Source organism: Arabidopsis lyrata (genome assembly GCF_000004255.2).
Source record: "Arabidopsis lyrata subsp. lyrata unplaced genomic scaffold ARALYscaffold_3, whole genome shotgun sequence".
NCBI lineage: Eukaryota > Viridiplantae > Streptophyta > Magnoliopsida > Brassicales > Brassicaceae > Arabidopsis > Arabidopsis lyrata.
Window position 1 is genome coordinate 5,619,838 of NW_003302553.1, and position 18,507 is coordinate 5,638,344.

General features: G+C 37.6%; 4 protein-coding genes across 4 annotated transcripts; 3 read left to right on the forward strand and 1 right to left on the reverse strand.

The window, feature by feature from the left end:
* Positions 1-5,451: 5,451 nt before the first annotated feature.
* LOC9318908 (beta-galactosidase 1) lies at positions 5,452-10,737 on the forward strand. Its single transcript, XM_002882796.2, has 19 exons — positions 5,452-5,861; positions 6,018-6,113; positions 6,223-6,335; positions 6,445-6,511; positions 6,653-6,745; positions 6,853-6,996; positions 7,318-7,406; positions 7,486-7,591; positions 7,693-7,780; positions 7,868-7,986; positions 8,079-8,243; positions 8,364-8,542; positions 8,632-8,741; positions 8,829-8,938; positions 9,048-9,158; positions 9,247-9,357; positions 9,452-9,657; positions 9,744-10,080; positions 10,158-10,737. The coding sequence occupies exons 1-19, from the start codon at positions 5,673-5,675 to the stop codon at positions 10,266-10,268; spliced, it is 2,544 nt and encodes an 847-aa protein (XP_002882842.1). The 5' UTR covers positions 5,452-5,672; the 3' UTR covers positions 10,269-10,737.
* Positions 10,738-10,791: 54 nt separating this feature from the next.
* LOC9318909 (putative pentatricopeptide repeat-containing protein At3g13770, mitochondrial) lies at positions 10,792-12,796 on the forward strand. Its single transcript, XM_002882797.2, has one exon. It carries the CDS (start codon positions 10,814-10,816, stop codon positions 12,695-12,697), a length of 1,884 nt encoding a protein of 627 aa, XP_002882843.1. The 5' UTR covers positions 10,792-10,813; the 3' UTR covers positions 12,698-12,796.
* On the reverse strand, positions 12,701-15,611 carry LOC9318910 (transmembrane 9 superfamily member 7). Its single transcript, XM_021031730.1, is given in 8 exon segments — positions 12,701-13,997; positions 13,999-14,040; positions 14,117-14,267; positions 14,343-14,455; positions 14,539-14,647; positions 14,720-14,829; positions 14,910-15,074; positions 15,413-15,611. Coding segments are annotated over 8 exon segments (1,926 nt in total). The 5' UTR covers positions 15,533-15,611; the 3' UTR covers positions 12,701-12,881.
* A 115-nt stretch (positions 15,612-15,726) lies between these two features.
* LOC9321053 (probable galacturonosyltransferase 4) lies at positions 15,727-18,202 on the forward strand. The gene is made up of 5 exons (XM_021031731.1): positions 15,727-15,934; positions 16,016-16,092; positions 16,178-16,321; positions 16,441-17,070; positions 17,155-18,202. Exons 1-5 carry the CDS (start codon positions 15,817-15,819, stop codon positions 18,004-18,006), a joined length of 1,821 nt encoding a protein of 606 aa, XP_020887390.1. The 5' UTR covers positions 15,727-15,816; the 3' UTR covers positions 18,007-18,202.
* The last annotated feature ends 305 nt before the right edge of the window (positions 18,203-18,507 follow it).

The window sequence follows — 18,507 nt, forward strand, 5'->3', positions numbered from 1 at the left end:
AAAAAAGTTATGCATTTCTTTCGTTTTCATTTTCGAAGATAAATGATCGATATTGATGTGAATGGTTTTAAATTGAATATGTGGCAGTCTCATCGATATTAGTTTTCTTGTTTGGCAGAAAAAAAAACACGAAGATAAAACATACTATCATAATGTTGTAGCTCCTATCTTTTACTCTTTTAGCCACTCATTTTGATTGTAACGTCGATACGGTTTTGTCCTGTAACATGCACATTATCCAGTTGATGATCATGGGTCCTATCGACAAGGTTGACGTGTCATCATATCATGCCACACTTATTGTGGTTCCCACTCTTTTCTTGCTTACATGTCATCCTAATCCCTCGTTCGTTGATCATCACCATTGGATATCGAAGTAATTAATACAATTCGGATCAGACTCAAATTTTGTTTCTGCCACGTATATAAAAGATTAAAGGATATTTAGTCTCCTTTGGTATTCAAATTTCAATTCTTATCTCGAAAATTATGTAATGCATGCATGATATCGTAAAAACGTTTAAAAAGGCTCGTTGTTTGTATCATTATGTTGTTGTTGTTTTTTTCCTTATTTGATAATGATAATGTTTCTAGAAGAATGTTGGATAAAACTTTTGGTATATTTTAGAGAAATGAGGAGATCAAAATATGATATGTAGATAGAGCGAAGAAGAAACGAGACCTTTCATATAAGATAAGATAAGGCAGTCTCGCGCGCTGAAAAGGAAAGCAAGAGCTAGCCAAAACAACATAGATATTAATTAATTAAGCTGTCGAAATAAATGTACCCTATAAACTATATATTTAGGAACCTCTCCTTGTTATATATGGATAAGTTTAATAATGTGTCGATTGTGAAAGGTACACCATATATGAGTATATCTTAATGCTTACTTGGATTCTTTATTTGAAAAAACTATGTATATGGTGCGTTAAATCAATGAAATACCTAGAGTGTGTAAATTAAATCAAATGTTAGTTTATAAGCCTGGTGTCATAACTCGTAATTAAGAGTCACTAGGGGTTCGTTTCTTTTTAGTTTTTACATTCCATGTCAACGTATCATATAGAAACCACGTGTGGTCATGATAATTAGAACGTGAATGAAATTATTTTGCCACTGATGAGTCAATAATAAGGAATTCGAGTCGTCTAAAAATCCAATAAAACTATCCAAAATTGAATCACACAGTGTTCTGTCTGCATTATAAATTCATAGGATACCACTTGCAAAGATATTATTATTTCATGGATGACGACATATCCAATAATTAAGTATATATCTTTGCTCAAGGGACAGGCATGCATATGCATGTTGCAGCATAATTAATCAGTACACTAAATGAGAATCCCAATTCTTTCACAGTAAAAAAGTATTGAACTCCAACGTTGTAATACATACGAAAACGTTGTTTAACTTTTACTGTGATTGCACACTGCACTCAAATTTGCAGCTACGTTGAATTATTGATGATCGTTAATATATACAATATATTCTTTTTTTCTCGGATATAAACTTATATTTTGTTGTTGTTGCGGGATTAAGGATATAATTATTGTTTGGATCGGCTATATGTAATAGGTGCATGAATTTTCTCTGATGATGCTGGATATCATTTTAGTCCAATCCATGGATCAAACGTGATGAGCTATCAAAAAAAGGTTTGCAGGTGTAACATAAATATTATTATCTCTCGCGGATTAGAATTTTTGTAATAAAGATGTATTGACAGCAGCTGGGATCTAAATCCACATGACCTTCGCCGTTAGCTTCTCTTTTCTGGAGCTATATTATTATTGAGGTAACTTGAGAAACAAGAGAGCGGACCGAGCTCGTGAAGTCTATAAAGCTAAAGTCAAAGAAAATTCTAGATATCCTATTGTGATAAAGATTAAGAGATTTAGAATATTTACTTATTCATGTTTATCTATTTCCTATTCAAATTAAGTTAAACATAAGTTAGTTTTTATATATAGTATATTGTGTATCAATTCTATTGAGATCAATAACACATAATAAAAAGTTTTTCCCAAATCATTCTCTAGTTTCTACCATTATTTTTCTTGTTGTTTTACATAGTTAATCTGAACATTTGGGATTGAATTAGGATATGATAATAAAATTAAAACACCCACCCGTACAAGATTTTCCTTGACGGCCGTAAGATCCGGAACTAGAAAGCCAAACACTGTTGCAGTGATAATACTTTGTTTTTATTCACGCGCGGCGCGTGAGTGACAAATAAGTATGTGAGTGGAAAATGAATAAAAGCTAAACTAATGAAGAAGAGAAAGCAGAAGAAACTCGGAACGCGGAAACTGTTGTTGTCATCGCAGTTAACGGGTTTGGTTTCTAATGACTCAATTTTATTATTTCTCTATTAGACCATGAGACAGTGGTAAATGTGTTTGTGTGGGTGTACGTATTTTTTTAGTATTATAATTTAAAGAAAAAGAGAAAAGAGAAAGAGAAAAAAAGAGAGAGATAGAGAGAAAAAGTGTTACATCCGGGTGTAAGTGAGAGACAATTTTTTCGTTTTTTTAATACCTACACCCCAAGATTCACACACATCCGCTTACCCCACTGTCCATACTCTTAGTATTTGTTTACATATTTTGCTCCTTTCATTTTCACTTTAATTCCCCCACGCAGCTCAAAGCAATATTAATAAATAACAAAAACAAATCTAAACACGAAAAAAGAAAGAAAATAAGTACCAGTGATCAATGGTGTGTTTTCTTCGGAAATGTGTTTTCTTCGGAAATGTATCTTGGAATTTGCTTGTGGTTCGTCTCTTTTTGTCCTTCCATGGTGTCTCCAGGCTGAGTGTTCTTTCGGTTTCCTCATTTTGCAAATCACGGATGGGTCAGTTCACCCACTTGATTGGGTTTCCTCCGGTTTTGCTAGAAGTTTGGTTTGGTCGTCTTCGTCTCACGGTCAGCAGGATCCTTTGTCAGGTTCTCTTAGTTTAGTTTATTGTGATCTTGGACTGAAAGAGTTGAGCAAGTTCGTTCATCATCCTTCGTCAAATTCTCTGTCAGGTGCCGCTATTTGATCTTCTTTATCTCGCCAATTTCGTTGTTCTCATGTATGGGCTTAATTGGGATTATCCTTTTGTGGTTCCCCTTGTTTCCGTAGATTGTAATTTTATTCGTTTTTCTCAAAGTTTCCCTCGTTTGGGCGTAGTTTCCGGGGATATATTTGTTTTCCGCCGGCTTTATGTTTCAAAATCGTATTCCACCCTTGTATTTCACAAGAATAAATTACGGATTTTGTCCTTTTTCATAAGGGCATTTGTGGATTTTGTCCTTTTTTGAATAGTTTATGCATTTTGCCCTTTTTCATGCTCCAAAAATATGATTTAACATGCGTTTCACTCGTTATGTTTGGGTTTAGTCGGTTCCATTTGTTCTTAGGGTTTAGTATTTGGTATAAAGTACGTATTTTTGGAAAAAAAAATCCTAAATACGTACATTTTTAAGTGTTAAAAAAGGACAAAATCCGTAAACTATTCAAAAAAGGGCATTTTCGTAAGTTTTTCCCAAAAAAGGGCATTTTAAACAATAATCCCATTTCACAATCGTATAATATAAAGGAAAAATTCTAGACGAAAAAAAAAAGTACCAGTGATCAATGTGTCATAAGATCTAAGAGCATTAGTTATATCATATATTCGCAAGTACTGTGTTTATTCTCAAGTACTGTGTTTATTCTTTTTTTTTTTTTTCTCAAGTACTGTGTTTATTCATGACTCGAATATTTGTTTCTATATATCATAGGACGACAAAGCATGGTTTTTATTCAATGTAATCGATAGCGTTTTAACTTTAATGATGCTTTACAAACACGATATCTCCCTTTTTCGACACCCTATCTCTTCGATTAGAACAATTATTGTGTATGTTTGCGTGTTTTGATGAGTATATTATAGTACTACTTGTTTGAAATTATCAATTAATATAAATTTATAGTTCACCCCCTTTCATAAATATGAATACGACATATCAACAAAAATTTATGAAATTGTGTAGACACAACCAGCCATATATAGTTTGCAACGTCGAATCTCGATTTCTCCGATGGTCACAGCTAATGATAATCAATAATTGAACAAATCATGATCACAAATCGTCTTAATAATTAATATGAATGGCCATGTAATAAGCTGTTAGAAGTTCTATCAATTAAATAGCTTGATATTTTAAAGAAAATAATTTAGTAAATTTTAATCCCACGATAAAACAAGACGAAGTTTATGGTTATAAAGTCTTAATTAAATATGTATAGTTTTAGGTAGAGATATCGAAGACAAATTTAATTTTTCAAAAGTCTGCAAGTGTTCAGTGGTTTAGTGGTTGAGATAACGATTGGTTTTTGTCTAACGAATACGCTCTTTCATTTTGCTAGCCCAAAAATCTCACTTAATAATACTTAATTACTAATTAAAATTCCAAAATAATTTGGATCGGGAGAGGTGAAGACACGCGCCAAATTGGACGAATACGTAGCGGGAACTGAATTATTTGTATGTAATTTTTGTTGTTGTCAATTGTAAGGTTAAACGCCGAAAAAAATGTAAGGTTAATTAACGTTTCAATCAGACAAAGGAAAAGTTAAATAGATGTGTAGTAAAAAAAAAAAAAAAACATATTTTGTTTGTCGTCTTTGTCTTAGAATTTGTGGTGGCTAAACTTAACCCGTGACACTTTGCAAGTATTGTTGGGCCATTTACTACAACGTGCAGAGAAGCGCGTTAAAAAATCACGAAGCATTAAACAAAGAGACATTCTGGAGATTATGGAGAATTCTAATCTCGTACCGAATTTAGCCAAACAAAAGATTAGTAGAAGTAATACTCTGATAATCGATTTGCATAAAACTAATCTGAAAACGGAAATCGATATGGCATTTGCATTTGTTGCAAGTGTTTTTATTTTTAATCAATATATAATATATATTTATTGAAAAAAAAGAGCAAAACTCCAACTTAAATCATACTACTAACTTATAACCAAAGCTCCAACTTAAAACGAACTAGAATACCTTTTTTTTTTTACTTTCAAATAAATATTTTACTTTACACTTTTGGTTGGAAATCTAGTAGACTAGTAACTAGCTGAGGCAATTTATTTTTTCCTTACTATGATTACTACAAATATGGTGGGAAACGTGACTAGTAATTCGTCTTCTCCAGAAACTTATACTTTATTCGTCTAAATTGCTTGCAATAGAACTTTACTAATGAACATTCAAATCACAAATGACCTTTTTTACATAATACTACAATCCTAAAAAACCTTAAGTAAGGTATTCAATTATTTTAAATGAACAATGAGAAAAAGACACAAACACGGTGGGACCCAAAAAGGTCTCTCAACGTAGGTCCCACGAGATACCCTCCATTGCTGAATGCTTTAAAAACAGCTGCAAAGCATCTCCGTTTTAGTATCCAAACAAAAAAAAACAAGTTTTCTTCTTTTTACACTCAAGAATATAAATTTCCTCTTCTCCAGATCTTTTATTCAAGAAAATTTAAAGCTTTAAGCTAAGAAAGCTTGAACCTTTCTCTTCCAACCACATCTTCCTTCTTTTTATCCTTTAGCTCAAATTAGGAAGAATAGAATAAAGTGGCAAAACCGAAAGTGAACCAACTTGTAGTAAATTAATAGGTATGGGTTTGAAACCTAATGCCATGAAGAATGTGGTGGCTATGGCGGCAGTTTCTGCTCTGTTTCTTCTAGGGTTTCTTGTTTGCTCTGTTTCTGGTTCTGTCTCTTACGATAGCAGAGCTATTACCATCAATGGCAAAAGAAGAATCCTTATCTCTGGATCTATTCATTACCCCAGAAGTACTCCTGAGGTTTGTTTGCTTATTTCTTTCACTATATCTTCTTTTGTTAGTTGCAATGTAGTTAGATTTATTCCAAAGTTTGAATCTTTGGTTCCCCATTGTTTGAGTAATATCAAAATCTAGTGTTTCGTTTCTTATCTCTGGATGTGTGCTTTGGGTGTGTAGATGTGGCCAGATCTAATCCGGAAAGCAAAGGAAGGAGGCTTAGATGTGATTCAGACTTATGTTTTCTGGAATGGGCATGAGCCATCTCCTGGAAAAGTAAGAAAAATCTTATTTTGGATCTGTCACCAATTGGATTTTTTTATGTGTGAACAAAGTACTGGTTCATTGGATTCCACTTTTATGTGTGTTTTGGCTTCATCTGCAGTATTATTTCGAGGGCAACTATGATTTGGTTAGGTTTGTCAAGTTGGTCCAACAATCTGGACTCTATCTTCATCTAAGGATTGGTCCTTATGTCTGTGCTGAATGGAACTTCGGGTAATTATTGCTAATTTCGTGTACCTTAAACCTATAAATAGAAAGTCAAAAAGCTGAAGAATTTCCCAGAAATTCTAATATGATTGTTTGTTTCTGTTTAAATTCTCAGTGGATTTCCTGTTTGGCTTAAGTACATCCCAGGGATTAGCTTCAGAACAGATAACGGTCCTTTCAAGGTTAGTCTTGTTTTAATAAAACTAATCTATCTTCATTTTGAAGTTATCAAACTCAACACTTGTTCATTGACCCTTGTTTGACTCCTTAGATTATAACTTAAGTAAAAAATATTGATTGTTATTTGTTTCTTCCATTTGAAGGCTCAAATGCAAAGATTCACCACGAAGATTGTTAACATGATGAAAGCTGAGAGGCTTTTTGAATCTCAAGGCGGTCCTATAATCCTCTCTCAGGTAAAAATCCTTTCTAGTTAATTGTGTCTTTTAACAAACCTACAATAGAGTGACAGTGAGACCAGTAGACTTCTTGTCTGTATATCAAATGGAATGTTATGTTACAGATTGAAAATGAATATGGACCAATGGAGTATGAGCTTGGTGCACCAGGACGGTCATACACCAACTGGGCAGCTAAGATGGCGGTGGGGCTAGGCACTGGTGTCCCTTGGGTCATGTGCAAACAAGACGATGCTCCCGACCCCATTGTGAGTTCTTTTGTCTCGTCTTAGGACATCTTTTCTTCATTATCTGTATGCTCTTGTCACTCTTCATTCTCTCTGTTAAAATCATTTCATTAAATATTAGTATTCATTTAAAATGCACATGCGTTGCTTGGTGTTACTTCTTTTCATGATCTTTTTTGTTTGATTATTTTACTTTCTTCTGTCTCTAACAATAATATTCAATCGTATAAGCAATTCTTCGTTGCCTTATGTCAACAACAAACCATGTGGATCATTCATGTGTTCAGTCTCTTTCTTTTTGAATTATCTTTTTTTTAAAATCTGTGGTTTGCTCTTTGCTAGATCAATGCTTGCAATGGATTCTACTGTGATTACTTCTCCCCAAACAAGGCCTACAAGCCTAAAATGTGGACCGAAGCCTGGACTGGATGGTAAGCAGAAACTCAAAGTGGATATCTGCTAATGTTGTTGTTTCAGTGATCTCAGTATGTTTTCTCGATGTTTCAACAGGTTTACAAAGTTTGGAGGACCAGTTCCTTACCGCCCAGCTGAAGATATGGCCTTTTCTGTTGCAAGGTTTATCCAAAAGGGTGGATCTTTCATCAACTACTATATGGTAAAGCTAAAGTTGTGGTCTTTCTTTTTCACCATGTTCAAAGTAATGTAAACCACTATTTTGAGCTTGTCTAATTCTCATACACGGTTTGTCATGCTCAGTATCATGGTGGAACAAATTTTGGTCGAACTGCTGGTGGTCCGTTTATCGCAACTAGCTATGACTATGACGCTCCTCTCGACGAATATGGTAAGCTTGCTAAAACTCAAGTTTTTCTATTTCCTAAAGATAAAGATTGTTGTCTTCTTTATAATATGGTCATTTGTTTTCAAATAGGACTTGAAAGGCAGCCTAAGTGGGGGCACTTGAAAGATTTGCATAGAGCAATAAAGCTGTGTGAACCAGCATTAGTATCAGGAGAGCCCACAAGAATGCCTCTCGGAAACTATCAAGAGGTCTCAACTCAAAGTCTTTTCTTTCTTTTTTTGTTAAGGATGTTTCTGCTGTGGTCAACTTGATTAACTTTTGTACATTTGTAATTTTGCAGGCTCATGTGTACAAAGCGAAATCTGGAGCTTGTTCTGCATTCTTAGCAAATTATAATCCAAAATCTTACGCCAAAGTTTCTTTCGGGAGCAATCACTACAATCTACCTCCGTGGTCTATTAGTATTCTCCCAGACTGCAAAAACACAGTTTACAACACAGCCAGGGTAAGAATAATCAATATATGCTTCAACCAGATATAATGATATGAGTAATAGAATGAACTTTTTTGTGCTTCTTAGTTTTTCCCTGAGTACTGACCAACATTATACTGGTTTTGGCTGTAGGTTGGTGCTCAAACTTCTAGGATGAAAATGGTTCGGGTTCCTGTTCATGGTGGTTTATCTTGGCAAGCATACAACGAAGACCCATCAACTTACATTGATGAGTCTTTCACAATGGTCGGATTAGTGGAGCAGATCAACACTACACGAGACACTTCGGATTACCTGTGGTACATGACTGAGTAAGTATCCATAGAACTTGCAAATCTCTCTATCAACACCGAATGCACTGTGACTTCTCAACTAATTATCTCTTTCTTTTGCTTTACAGTGTTAAAATTGATGCCAATGAAGGATTTTTGAGGAATGGAGATTTGCCAACTCTTACTGTTCTATCAGCTGGCCATGCTATGCATGTGTTTATCAATGGCCAATTATCTGGTATGAACAGTTTTTAATATTGCTAAGAACAGTTTGCTGTCAACATTTTTCACCTCATTTTAACATTTTTGTATTGTCTCTATCCAGGATCTGCGTATGGTAGTTTAGACTCTCCTAAGCTAACTTTTCGGAAAGGTGTGAATCTTAGAGCTGGTTTCAACAAAATTGCGATACTAAGCATCGCTGTTGGTCTCCCGGTTAGTTATCAATTTTGCATTGTATCAATATTCTTTCCTAATCGATCTTTTCGACAAACACTAAGTTGGACCTAGAGATGTTCTTAATCTATGTGGTTATACAATGCAGAATGTGGGTCCACATTTTGAGACATGGAATGCTGGAGTTTTGGGTCCAGTTTCATTGAACGGTCTCAGTGGGGGACGGAGAGATCTATCATGGCAGAAATGGACTTATAAGGTACAGAGACAAAGATCACAACACGTTTTTATCAATATATATTTGTGTCATTCTACTGATTATCCGATTTTGTACTTCAATTTTTCAGGTTGGTCTTAAAGGAGAATCTCTGAGTCTTCATTCACTTAGTGGGAGCTCATCGGTTGAGTGGGCAGAAGGTGCATTTGTTGCACAGAAGCAACCACTTACTTGGTACAAGGTAGTAAGCTTCTCCATATTCAAAAACCAAAATGCAGTTTATATCGGTAAAACGATATTCTCCATGTTTAACATGTCTCCATGGCTTGCTTCAGACGACTTTCTCTGCTCCAGCTGGAGATTCGCCGTTGGCTGTAGACATGGGAAGCATGGGAAAAGGTCAAATATGGATAAATGGGCAGAGCTTGGGACGTCACTGGCCTGCATATAAAGCAGTTGGTTCTTGCAGCGAGTGTTCTTATACCGGAACATTCAGAGAGGACAAGTGCTTAAGAAACTGTGGAGAGGCTTCTCAAAGATGGTAAAAAGGCTGTCCATCGTTATACCTCTAATGCTGCGATTAATGAAGTTTTTTCGGTTTCTGACTTGTGTTCTGCTTGTTTGTAGGTACCATGTCCCACGGTCGTGGCTTAAACCAAGTGGCAATCTATTGGTTGTCTTTGAGGAATGGGGAGGAGACCCGAACGGAATCTCGTTGGTCAGAAGAGAAGTGGACAGTGTATGTGCAGATATCTATGAATGGCAATCAACGCTGGTGAACTACCAATTGCATGCTTCTGGAAAAGTTAATAAACCATTGCATCCCAAAGTGCATTTACAATGCGGGCCTGGACAAAAGATCACCACCGTGAAGTTTGCTAGCTTCGGGACACCTGAAGGGACTTGTGGTAGTTACCGTCAAGGAAGCTGTCACGACCATCACTCCTATGATGCTTTCAACAAAGTAAGTTAGAGAAAAGCATGAATCTTTCTTTCTTTGTTTTGATTTTGAGCTCTAAAACCTGATTCTTTCTCTTGCAGCTTTGTGTTGGGCAGAACTGGTGTTCTGTAACTGTAGCACCGGAGATGTTTGGTGGAGATCCATGTCCAAATGTGATGAAGAAACTCGCTGTGGAAGCCGTTTGTGCTTAAATGAAAGCAGACGCAGCAGCAATCAAAAGACTGTAAAGGTGGTCACTTAACGCATTCTTACAGGTTTCTGATCGTATTAGTATGTTCTATTGAAGACAACAAAACAAGTTGGTATATTTCTAGCTCCTTATTTTATCACGGTGGAAGTTGTACAAAGGGACGCAACACGCCGTTCAACAATTTGCAGAGTTGTATATGTAAATAAACTTGGGAAGGGTTTGTTATTATAACCCAAGAAAGAAGAAGAAGAAGCACATTGAGACTGGAGAATCTTAGTCCATGTGTAGATTCTTTTGGTAAGAGCAAAACTTGGATTAGATTATTCTCTGGGTTTTGCTTTGAACGTGTTTGTTGTTGCTGTTTTTGTAATCGATACTTAATAGATGAGACATTCTCTGCAATCATCTCATTGCTAAACTTATGTAATGTTTTTTCTTTCTATGGAATGAAGTAAACGAATCTCCAAATATTGAGCTTTATTCATTCTACCATTTGGATTTGAGATCGTCAACAACCACTAATGCAACCAAAACCTAGTTCGTCAAATGTTTAACTTGATGAGACTAATTCATCGATCCTTCTCGTCGTCTCCTAACTCTGTTCTTCAAACCTTCCGTCCAATCTCTCAACTATGTTCCAACGGTCGTCTTCAAGAAGCTTTACTAGAGATGGTGATGTTAGGTCCGGAGATTGGGTTCCATTGTTACGATGCTTTGTTGAATGCGTGTTTAGACAAAAGGGCTCTTAGAGAAGGTCAGAGAGTTCATGCCCACATGATCAAAACCCGTTATCTTCCAGCTACTTATCTTCGAACTCGTCTGCTTATCTTCTATGGTAAATGTGATTGTTTGGAGGATGCACGGAAAGTGCTCGACGAAATGCCTGAGAAGAATGTCGTTTCCTGGACTGCTATGATCTCGCGTTATTCTCAAACTGGGCATTCTTCTGAGGCTCTCTCTGTTTTTGCAGAGATGATGAGATCAGATGGGAAACCAAATGAGTTCACTTTCGCTACTGTTCTTACTTCTTGTATACGTGCTTCTGGATTAGCTCTTGGTAAACAAATCCATGGACTCATAGTTAAGTGGAATTACGATTCTCACATTTTTGTTGGGAGCTCTCTTCTTGACATGTATGCCAAAGCTGGTCAAATTGAAGAAGCTCGCGAGATTTTCGAGTGCTTGCCTGAGAGAGATGTTGTTTCATGTACTGCTATTATTGCTGGATATGCCCAGTTAGGTCTTGATGAAGAAGCATTAGAGATGTTTCAGAGACTGCAGAGTGAAGGAATGCGTCCCAATTATGTTACCTACGCTAGTCTTTTAACAGCATTATCTGGACTTGCTTTGTTAGATCATGGCAAGCAAGCTCATTGCCATGTCTTGAGACGTGAACTTCCGTTCTATGCGGTCCTTCAGAATTCTCTTATTGATATGTACTCAAAATGTGGGAATCTCTCTTACGCTCAAAGGCTTTTTGATAACATGCCTGAAAGGACAGCGATTTCATGGAACGCGATGCTTGTGGGATATAGTAAACATGGTTTAGGAAGAGAAGTTCTTGAGCTGTTCAGATTGATGAGAGATGAGAAGAGAGTAAAGCCTGATGCAGTAACCCTTTTGGCTGTCTTGTCTGGTTGCAGCCATGGAAAGATGGAAGACACAGGGCTAAGTATATATGATGGCATGGTAGCGGGAGAATACGGGATAAAGCCTGACACTGAGCATTATGGTTGCATCGTTGATATGCTTGGCCGTGCGGGTAGGATTGATGAGGCATTTGAATTCATCAAAAGAATGCCATCTAAACCAACTGCTGGTGTCTTGGGTTCCCTTTTAGGAGCTTGTAGGGTTCACTTATCTGTAGATATTGGCGAATATGTAGGGCATAGACTCATTGAGATTGAACCAGAGAATGCAGGGAACTACGTCATTCTCTCTAATTTGTATGCTTCTGCAGGAAGATGGGAAGATGTAAACAATGTAAGAGCTATGATGATGCAGAAAGCTGTTACAAAAGAACCAGGAAGAAGCTGGATTCAACACGAGCAAACCTTGCATTACTTCCACGCCAATGATCGTACCCATCCAAGAAGGGAAGAAGTGTTAGCTAAAATGAAAGAAATATCGATAAAAATGAAGCAAGCTGGTTATGTTCCTGATATTAGCTGTGTGCTATATGATGTGGATGAAGAGCAGAAGGAGAAGATGCTACTTGGCCACAGTGAGAAACTAGCCTTGACTTTTGGGTTGATTACTACTGGTGAAGGGATTCCAATTAGAGTTTTCAAGAATCTACGTATATGTGTTGATTGTCATAACTTTGCCAAGATCTTCTCAAAGGTTTTTGAAAGGGAAGTGTCATTAAGGGATAAAAACAGGTTCCATCAAATTGTCAAAGGAATATGTTCGTGCGGAGATTACTGGTGAACATAGCAAAAAGGCATGTAATATTGATTCAGCCAATATCTGTGGAAATGCATGTGTTGAAGAGAAACGGTACAAATTAAGGTTGATTTGATTCTTTTACTTTGTTACAGCTACGTACCATACAATTACCCAAACATACAAAACCTCAAAGACTCAAAAGTTGGCATCTTCTATCACTTGGGTTCTAGTCAATCTTCACCGAGGAGTAGATCTTTCTCACGAACCAGAAGCAAGCATAGAAACCAATAGTGCCAGTTAGGACGAAGAACGCGTAAGAGATGATGATCATGTACCCGAAGTAGAGCATTCCCGATACTAGCTTTGTGATCTCCAGCTTTGTGAAGAAGTAGAAGATTGAGTAGAGGAAGAGGTAGAAAGCGGATGAGCCCGCAGTTAAGTAAGCTCTCCACCACCAGTTGTAGTCTTCGCTACAAAGCTGGAAATAACAGAGCACCACTGTAATCTCTGCACAGGTGACAATCAAGATCAAGAACACTATAAAGAGGAACCCGAAGATGTAGTAGAACTGGTTCAGCCATATTGATGTCAGGATGAAGAAGAGTTCGATGAAGACTGCTCCAAACGGGAGGATGCCTCCAATTAGTATGGAGAAAACTGGTTTCATGTACCACGCCTGCTCTGGTACTTGTCTCGGGATCTTGTTTGTTTTGACTGGATCTTCAATTGCTGGCTTCTTGTAACCCAGATAGCTACCAACGAAGACTAGTGGGACTGAGATGCCAAACCAGAGGCAGAAGAGAGCAAACATTGTACCAAATGGTATGGCTCCAGATGACTGCTCTCCCCAAATGAGCGCATTCAGAACAAAGAAGATAGCGAAAAGGATACCCGGAAACATGAATGCAGTCTTCAAGGTCATTCTCTTCCACTTGTTTCCTTTGAACATTTTGTGAAGGCGAGACGAGGAGTAACCAGCGAATATTCCCATGAAAACCCACAAGAGAACCATGGCAGTCATAAGCCCTCCTCTGTTGGATGGAGATAAGAAGCCAAGCAACGCAAACATCATTGTAACCAGTGACATCCCGAAGATCTGGACACCTGTACCAACATAAACACACAATAATCCAGAGTTCACCGGTGGCCTGAAGACATCTCCGTGTACAAGCTTCCATCCAGTCTCTTCCTGGGCCTCATCTTGGGTCTCGAGCTGATTGTAGTTTGAGATATCCTTGTATAGAGTTCTCATCATGATCATGGCTACCATTCCAGACAGGAAAAGGACAATCATAAGTGAATTTATGATGGAAAACCAGTGGATTTGATCATCGTTCATGAGAAAGGTACGTGTCCCACCGAGAAGCCCATTTGATTTCACTTTCCTGGATATTCACAGTCCGGAAAATGTTTAGCAAGCCAAAAAGTAAAGCAAAAGAAGGCCAAGTGTAAATCATGTACCTTAAACGAGACATCATATGTAAACACTATTTCTTTTCCTTGCTCAACTTCTTGAGGGACAGTGTTGCCTTGGATTAGATTTTTTGTGTCCTTATTACATGTTGTTAACTGAGGATTTTTTTCATCCCACTCCTTGTATTCATGCAAGATACTATCCAAAAGATAAAGACCTGTTAGCTTTATACTAATCGACAAGTATTCCTAAAAATTCCAGTAAGTAAACTACCTGTTAGGCGTAACCTCAAATCCAACAATTCGAGCAGAATCAGACTCTTGGTCTCTGTGGTACATGACTCGGAAGCTCAAGTGATTATGTATAAAGTATTTCTCCTCTTTGCTCTACGAAAGCCAACCAACTATTGGTTGGTGTGATAAAAGGTAAAAAGAATGCAAGACTAAAGCACTAGATTTTAGAGACATACCCCTTCATAACTCCCTTTAAAGCCAACACGAAAACCGTGTTCATAAGTCGTTGATTGACTTCCATCTCTCCTTTGTCTAAGAACAGCTACTGGAAGATTATCAAGAATCCTATACAGCAATTCGCGTTAAGATACAAAGAACACAAATACAAAGAACAAGCATGCTATATTTAATACTTACATATTAGCCCGGTATTCATCATCAATCTTTTCCTTGAAATTTTTGGTGGAGTCAGCATCAAGTTTAACACGGCAACCTACTTTGCAGGGCTGATCTTCAAGCATTTGAAACTGAAATATTTTGTTTCAGAAAAGTCAACATCTCATGGTGATGATGTCAAGGTAAGTAGAAGAATTGGGGTATTGCTTACCGTATAAACGGAATTCTCAATGCGGTCTCCTCTGAGAACCTCCCCTAAATTTTCAGCATTGTTCAAGATCTTAGGAGGCTTACAGTAATTGAGGTAGTAGTAGTCATAAGGAAGTTGAGTCTTTGTGGACGACAATTTGTTCACTTTAACATAAAGAGGATCACCCTGTTCCAAACAAGACAAAATAACAAAATCAAGAGCTACATAGCCAAAGGAAGATGTTAAACACACGAATTTCAAGTGCAGATCTATTGATTCATATATGAGTGAACTTCGAAATGAAATCGTCGATTTGCTAATTATACCCATTTTCATCAACCAACTCAATAATACTAGCTCAGGACCAACACAAATGGTGACAAAAAACAAAAAAAGACACAAAATTTCAATCAGATGTGAATGAAATCACATGCCAAACTAGAATATCACTCAGACCCATAAACCCTAGATCGATCTTCACATCGAGAACGAGAGATCGGGAAAAAAAAAACGAAAAGAGTTACCTTCTGGAAATCACGAGGAGCGACTCCTGGTAGATAAAAGGCGCGAGATAAGGAGAAAGAGAGAAAAGAGAGTAAGAGAGTGGCGTAGAATCGAAAGCTACTTCCTTTCGTCTTCTTCATCTTTGGTTTCTTTGTCTAATCTCGTCAGAGGTTCTTTCTTCTTCAGATGAAAGTTTGCCGGAGCAATTAGCAAAAGGATGCGTGTTTTATTTATTTATTTATTTATTTAACAAAGATGACGAAAGGTGTTAACAAATACGATGTCGTTTTAAGGGATTGCTTACAAATAAAATAAAATTAAAAAAAAAAAAAAAGCAAGAAAAAGAAACTACCTTTCTCTCACTCAATAGATCTATCTGGTCTGGATACAGTACGATTGATGGCTCCGTCTCTCTCTTGATCTGATGACGACGACGATGATGGTGAAGCTTCGGAATCTTGTTCTTTTCTTGATGCTCCTCACCGTCGCAGCTCCTATCCTTCTCTACACCGATCCCGCCGCTTCCTTCAAGACCCCCTTTTGTCAGTTCTCTCTTTCTCTCTTTCTCACATTCCGATTTGGATTTTGCTTCTTATCACCATCCTCTTTGTTTCATTCTGTAGCTAAACGCGATTTCCTCGAGGACGTAACCGCCTTGACTTTGAATTCCGATGGGAATCGTTTGAATCTGCTTCCTCGGGTACCTTTTTCGTTTCCAGTTACTTGATTCGCCTCTCTCAGATCTTAGCTCGTTTCTTCACTTTCTTCTTCACATGCATCTTTAGGAATCTCCGGCTGTGCTCAGAGGAGGAGGAGGAGGAAAGAATTCACGGCGGCTAGACCAATTGTCTGCTCGAGTTCTTTCCGCCACCGACGATGATACTCACTCTCATACTGACATTTCCATCAAACAAGTCACTCATAATAGGGTACGTTTTCTACTCCATAAGTTGATTGCCTCCAGATTTGACTTTATGCTTGGTATTTGGCTGCTGCTAATGTAACACTATCCTTAGGGTGCCAAAAACTGATCTCATATATCTTGTAGGAAAAGATGCATGTTCAATTGACCCAACAAACCTCTGAAAAAGTTGATGAGCAAGAGCCTAATGCTTTTGGAGCTAAGAAAGATACAGGAAACTTGTTGATGCCTGATGCTCAACTGAGGCACCTTAAAGATCAGCTTATTAGGGCTAAGGTTTATCTTTCCCTTCCATCTGCAAAGGCCAATGCACATTTTGTGAGAGAGCTTCGACTCCGTATTAAAGAAGTTCAACGGGCACTTGCAGATGCCTCCAAGGATTCGGAGCTGCCAAAGACTGCTACTGAAAAGCTTAAAGCAATGGAGCAAACTTTGGCCAAAGGCAAGCAGATCCAAGATGACTGTTCCATTGTGGTCAAGAAGCTACGTGCAATGCTCCACTCCGCTGAGGAGCAGCTACGGGTCCATAAGAAGCAAACCATGTTCTTGACTCAATTGACTGCTAAGACCATTCCTAAAGGACTTCACTGCCTCCCTCTGCGCCTCACTACAGATTATTATGCTTTAAATTCATCTCAACAACAATTCCCAAATCAGGAGAAACTAGAAGATACTCAGCTCTATCACTATGCCCTTTTCTCTGATAATGTTTTGGCTACGTCAGTTGTTGTTAACTCTACCATAACCAATGCAAAGGTAAGAATTTACTTTCTTCTTTTGTTTGAACATTTAAGTGTGTTTCTTTCTGTTAAACTTACGGTCTTAATGGTTTTTTGGCAGCATCCCTCAAAGCATGTCTTCCACATCGTCACTGACAGACTCAATTATGCTGCAATGAGGATGTGGTTCCTGGACAATCCACCTGACAAAGCCACCATCCAGGTTCAGAATGTTGAAGAATTTACATGGCTGAATTCAAGCTACAGTCCCGTTCTCAAACAGCTTAGTTCTAGATCGATGATAGATTATTACTTCAGGGCCCACCATACAAATTCAGACACAAACTTGAAGTTCCGGAATCCAAAATACTTATCAATCCTTAATCATCTTCGTTTTTACTTGCCTGAGATCTTTCCGAAGCTCAGCAAAGTGCTCTTCTTGGATGATGATATAGTTGTGCAGAAGGACCTTTCTGGTCTTTGGTCAGTTGATCTGAAAGGTAATGTCAACGGTGCTGTAGAGACTTGTGGGGAAAGCTTTCATCGCTTTGACCGTTATCTGAACTTCTCAAATCCACTCATCTCCAAGAACTTTGACCCTCGAGCTTGTGGTTGGGCATATGGTATGAATGTCTTTGATCTGGATGAATGGAAGAGGCAAAACATCACAGAGGTTTATCATCGATGGCAGGATCTGAATCGAGACCGAGAATTGTGGAAGCTAGGGACGTTACCGCCTGGTCTCATCACATTCTGGAGACGAACATATCCGCTAGACCGGAAATGGCACATACTAGGCCTTGGATACAACCCGAGTGTGAACCAGAGGGATATTGAGAGGGCAGCCGTGATACACTATAATGGTAACCTCAAACCATGGCTAGAGATTGGGATTCCAAGATACCGAAGCTTCTGGTCAAAGCATGTAGACTATGAGCAGGTTTATCTCAGAGAATGCAACATCAATCCTTAGAATTAGAGTCTGTTGTGAGAGCAATGTTAAAAGGAGTTCCTTTACTAGGGACGTTTCCACTCTAATCTGAGGAGCTGATCATTACATGAAATTGTATATGACACTGTAAAAGGAGTTCCATTACTTTTATGACATTTGTTATGTTAGGAATATAGAAAATATTTTGGGAATTTAAGAATGCAATCTCTTATATGCAGACCACCCATTTTCAGACAAGATTTTGTACATTTAAACTCAAATTAAATGTGATTTATTGGTTAAAGAATCAGAAGTTGTCTTTTTTTTTTTTTTTTTTTTGACCACCAAAGCTTCATGTCTAAGCAAAGAGAGATCGGTTGGGATGCCTAAGTTTGTGTAAAATATATATCTTTAATCTCAAGAAATAGCTTAAGCTTTAGATTTTGTCACGAATCATTCTTTTAAGTAAAGTTAGGTGATGATTATGATAAGGAAATTATGAAAAACAAATTTCATTATTTTCTGACAAGTCATGTATTCGTA

What these genes read in the sequence shown, in the direction of transcription:
- LOC9318908 (XM_002882796.2), top strand. Translation starts at nt 5,673, where the DNA reads ATGGGTTTGAAACCTAATGCCATGAAGAATGTGGTGGCTATGGCGGCA. An exon ending in CGCTCCTCTCGACGAATATG is followed by an intron (nt 7,781 to 7,867) that starts GTAAGCTTGCTA and finishes GTTTTCAAATAG; the next exon opens with GACTTGAAAGGCAGCCTAAG. An exon ending in CAGTTTACAACACAGCCAGG is followed by an intron (nt 8,244 to 8,363) that starts GTAAGAATAATC and finishes TTTTGGCTGTAG; the next exon opens with GTTGGTGCTCAAACTTCTAG.
- LOC9318909 (XM_002882797.2), top strand. Translation starts at nt 10,814, where the DNA reads ATGTTTAACTTGATGAGACTAATTCATCGATCCTTCTCGTCGTCTCCT.
- LOC9321053 (XM_021031731.1), top strand. Translation starts at nt 15,817, where the DNA reads ATGACGACGACGATGATGGTGAAGCTTCGGAATCTTGTTCTTTTCTTG. An exon ending in GTTTGAATCTGCTTCCTCGG is followed by an intron (nt 16,093 to 16,177) that starts GTACCTTTTTCG and finishes ATGCATCTTTAG; the next exon opens with GAATCTCCGGCTGTGCTCAG. An exon ending in CTACCATAACCAATGCAAAG is followed by an intron (nt 17,071 to 17,154) that starts GTAAGAATTTAC and finishes GTTTTTTGGCAG; the next exon opens with CATCCCTCAAAGCATGTCTT.